The following is a 4,175-nucleotide window of genomic DNA, read 5'->3' on the forward strand; positions in this document are numbered from 1 at the left end:
CATGCTCTAGTGAAACCTTATGACCAGTTACGTCTAATAACGCATTGGTTAGTGCCACGTCAGCACCCTCATAACATAATCAAGGGCTGCCAATTCCCATTAATTTTTAGTCCAAATAACGCTGTTAATGCTTTTTAACAGAACTATGCTTCTTTCCTCGCCCTAAAGCTACCAGATCGCTTTAATATTGTCATTTGAATAAACATTTGTTCTGATTTGCTAGTTGATTAAGCATTAGGGACTGCGGTAGGCGGTACATTCTTACAGCAAAATGTCAGTCTGGGTCATTTTGGTCCAGTGACTTATCCTGGCGTTTCGGAAGTCAACAAAAGATGTATTTGTGGTCCGCGTTACAAAGAAATTTGAAATGAATGTTATAAGCTATCCCGTAAAGCAAAATTTTCAGGAAAAAACGGATTGGTCTTTAACATGGTTCTGGCCTTCAACACCCCGCTGTCGAATCAGATTGAACGATTCCCCAGAAATTGCCTTTGCCGACAGCCATAGGTCAGTGGCCTGACAAGGCACATGTAAGTTCTTATATCAAAGATCCCCTGTTCAGTTACCTAAAGCTACGTCAAATTTTGCACGGCTCCGCCGTACCGTTCGAATATCATGTTATAAAGAGGGCTACACTGCCTTCACCCCCCCCCCCCTCCCCACCCAAGCGCGCGTTAACTAGCATGCAACTACTTGTCCACTGGCTCACTGCTGTCGAAGTCCAAGTGATCCAGAATATTCGTCAACAGATGTATGTGAATACGCTGCCAGTCTGACAAACGATGTAAGCATGACTGATGGGTCTCCAACTGCTGTTTTAGCACGGGCAGTGGTGCCTCACCATTCGCGGGTGAATTTACGCGGTCGAGTGCAGGCGGGTTTGTGTGAGAGCGCATTTAAAGCTGCAGTCCAGTCGCTGTGGCCTTAAATGTCGCCATTCCGGCTTCATTGCAGATTACTCAAAACCGGACGAAAACCGGTCATGCACTTCCTTCAAAAATGGCATGCACCAACTGAGCGGCCAGCGTTATGTAAGTGCTTACAGTGGCGGAGCCAGTTAAGAAAATGGGAGCAACGGGCGGCGAAACCACCAAGACTATGAAAAAGTGGATTTTTCGTCGGCATGGCTTTCCTGTAAGTGATGCGAAAATAGAAGCTTCGTCCCTTCCAGCTGAATTCCTTCGATGCTGAATTTGTCCATGGTCACCACCAGCCTCGAGAACTGGGATGTGTCAGTGGATTATAAGAGGTTCGGGCAGAAGGGCATCGCGGAGTGCGGTGTTCTGCAGACGGAGAAGCAGAGCATTACGCGGTTAAGTGTCGCTCGGGTACAGTGCGGACCATGCCCCGTCGCGCCGTTGCCCGCTGGATGGTGTCGCTGGCGGTGCTCGTCCGCCTCTGGGAGTGCGGCATCGACCGGTACACCGCTAAAACACTGCGGCTGTACCTCAAGGAAGCCATCGCCGAGGCGCTGCTTGAACATCGCAGTGATCTCCTGCAGCCGGAGACAGCACCGACCACCTCACAGTCCGGGTGTGCGAAGCAGTTCATACCGTGCGCCGGCCGCTGCTACCGGCGGCTGTCCCCGGCCGTCACGTACGAACAAGCTGAACAGGCGTGCGCGCAGATCAACTCGCACCTGGCGGTGCCGCGCACTCGTGACGAGAACCTATGCGCCGCCGGTCTGGCCCGCAACCGGCACATCTGGCTGGGAATTACCGATCAGCTCACCGAGGGAGTGTTTGTCGACATCTTTGGTCGGTCGGTGACGGAAGAGCTTACCCAGATGTGGTCCGCAAATCAACCAGACAACCACAATGATACAGAAGACTGTGTGGAGATCTGGCCGGAAAACGCATATAATTTTGGCTCCAGGTTCGCCGAGTGGAATGACAAGCCATGCTTTCATCTGGGATACCCAATGTGCCAATCGGCATGAGAAGAAACACGTAGTTGGAGAAGGTGAAGAAAGGCCTAGCCACTTGCTGAGAAGTTTGACTCGCGTGGCTGCACCGGGGCACACTGATAGCAAGAGAACCAAGTGTTTTGATGTAAAGCATCATCAGTTGCATAGTTGAGCAAATTTTGCACGGTAAAGTGGTGCAAAACGTCTCGCGTGGTAAAAACCCTACGCTGATAGCTCTAAAACTTGATGCCCTGAGCAAAATGTGTAATGCACAGGCTGAGAAAAAGTTTTCACGCGTTTCAAAGCGTTACGTGTGTTTCAAATGGATGCGGATGTTTGCGTGACAACGAAGGTGAGAACTTTGCATTATGTGGGTATGTCTTCCGCTTTTCTTGTTGCAGTTCGCCCATAGCAGCGTTTTGAACTGAAAAAGGTAGGGAAAGTTGTGAGGGTTGTTATGAGCTTCCTCCTGCCATAACTTCTGAGCATATTCCAAGATTCTCATATCTCCAGACAGCTGTAATCTTCAGCCTCATGTGTATGGTGCCTCAGTGATATATTTTTAGATGTTTTTTTAACAGCCTAATTCCTTTTTGGGGATCCGTACCTTCCGCTGTGAGTCTTTCCTGCATCTGTTCCGTTGATTTTGGCACGCATCAGCGACCTCGTACATTTCATTGCCCTTGGTCGTTGAAGTTATGTCAGTCATCACATTTGTCGACCTGTTCTTAATACCCACGCAGGCTGCACCTGACCACCAGCGTTGTTTCAATATACTTCAATACATGATATCGCTAGGGTTGAACTGCAACGAAAAAATGACAAATGCTCACATGATATCCCGTTCTTACCTCCGTTTCCAAGGAAACAGCCGCATTCATACCAATTTCATGTAGCCGGATAATACATGGTCTGTTTCCCATCCTGTGTATTACATGCTTTACTCAGGACATGCAATTTTGCAGCTATCGGCGTGGGATGTTTTTCCCTGCGAGGCGTCTTGCACCGTCGGACCGCACCCACATTGCTGAAATATAAAACCGGTGGTCCTTCAGGTAGCTGTACTTGGATCACTTGGTGAAACGTGTACCGGTGTAGCCGCGTAAGTCAGACTTCTCAGCAGGTGGCTAGGCATTATATCAACCTCTCGAACTACAGGTTTCTTATCATGCCAATTGACACATTGGGTATCCCAGTTCAGAGCAGTGTTTGTCATTCCATTCGGCGAACTTGGAACCGAGATTAAATGCGTTTTCCGGCCAAATCTCAACACAATCTTCTGTACCATTGTAGTTGTCTGGTTGGCCTGCGGACCACACCTGGGTAAGTTCTTCCGTCACCGATCGGCCGAAGGTGTCGACAAACACTCCCTCGGTGAGCTGATCGGTAATTCCCAGCCAGATGTGCCGGTTGCGGGCCAGACCGGCGGCGCATAGGTTCTCGTCACGAGTGCGCGGCACCGCCAGGTGCGAGTTGATCTGTGCGCACGCCTGTTCAGCTTGTTCATACGTGACGGCCGGGGACAGCCGCCGGTAGCAGCGGCCGGCGCACGGCATGAACTGCTTCGGGCACCCGCACTGTGAGGTGGTCGGCGCTGTCTCCGGCGGCAGGAACTCACTGCGGTGTTCAAGCAGCGCCTCAGCGATGGCTTCCTTGATGTAGCGCCGCAGTGTTTTGGCGGTGTACCGGTCGGCGCCGCACTCCCAGAGGCAGACGAGCACCGCCAGCGGCACCATCCAGCGGGCAACGGCGCGACGGGGCATGGTCCGCACTGTACCCGAGCGACACTTATCCGCGTAATGCTCTGCTTCTCTGTCTGCGGAGCACCGCACTCCGCGATACCCTTCTGCTCGAACCTCTTAGAACCCACTGACACATCCCCAGTTCTCCGGAGGCTAGTGGTGACCATGGGCGAATTCAGCATCAAATACCATGAGGAGTAAAACTCCTATCGCTGCATTCCCCACATCCCGGTGAAAAATAAGGAAACCATGCTTTTCGTCGTCTTGATGCTGTTTTGGTTCCTCCCCAATCTTCCCACTGGCTCCGCCACTGCACGCCGTTGTACCACACCGGCCATGCCGGTTTTAGTCCGGTTTTGCGCACTAGCAATAGAGCCACACGGGCCAGATGAAATGTTGCGGCGACCAGACTGCACACTAAGAATGTGCCGGCAAATAAACACGCCTGCACTCAGTCCAGCCAATTCTCCCGCGACAAAGGAGGCACTGCCGGACTATCTCCGTAAACAACCGACTGGGAGCCCCAG

The 4,175-nt window shown here is 51.6% G+C and overlaps 1 protein-coding gene across 1 annotated transcript; it reads right to left on the reverse strand.

Moving 5' to 3' along the window:
* Nucleotides 1–3,072: 3,072 nt before the first annotated feature.
* On the reverse strand, nt 3,073–3,669 carry LOC119102726 (hepatic lectin-like). Its single transcript, XM_037226184.1, has one exon. It carries the CDS (start codon nt 3,667–3,669, stop codon nt 3,073–3,075), a length of 597 nt encoding a protein of 198 aa, XP_037082079.1.
* Between the last annotated feature and the right edge of the window lie 506 nt (nt 3,670–4,175).

The sequence above is a fragment of the Pollicipes pollicipes genome, unplaced genomic scaffold, assembly GCF_011947565.3.
Source record: "Pollicipes pollicipes isolate AB1234 unplaced genomic scaffold, Ppol_2.1 Scaffold_5724;HRSCAF=6776_pilon_pilon_pilon, whole genome shotgun sequence".
In the NCBI taxonomy this organism is placed as follows: domain Eukaryota; kingdom Metazoa; phylum Arthropoda; class Thecostraca; order Pollicipedomorpha; family Pollicipedidae; genus Pollicipes; species Pollicipes pollicipes.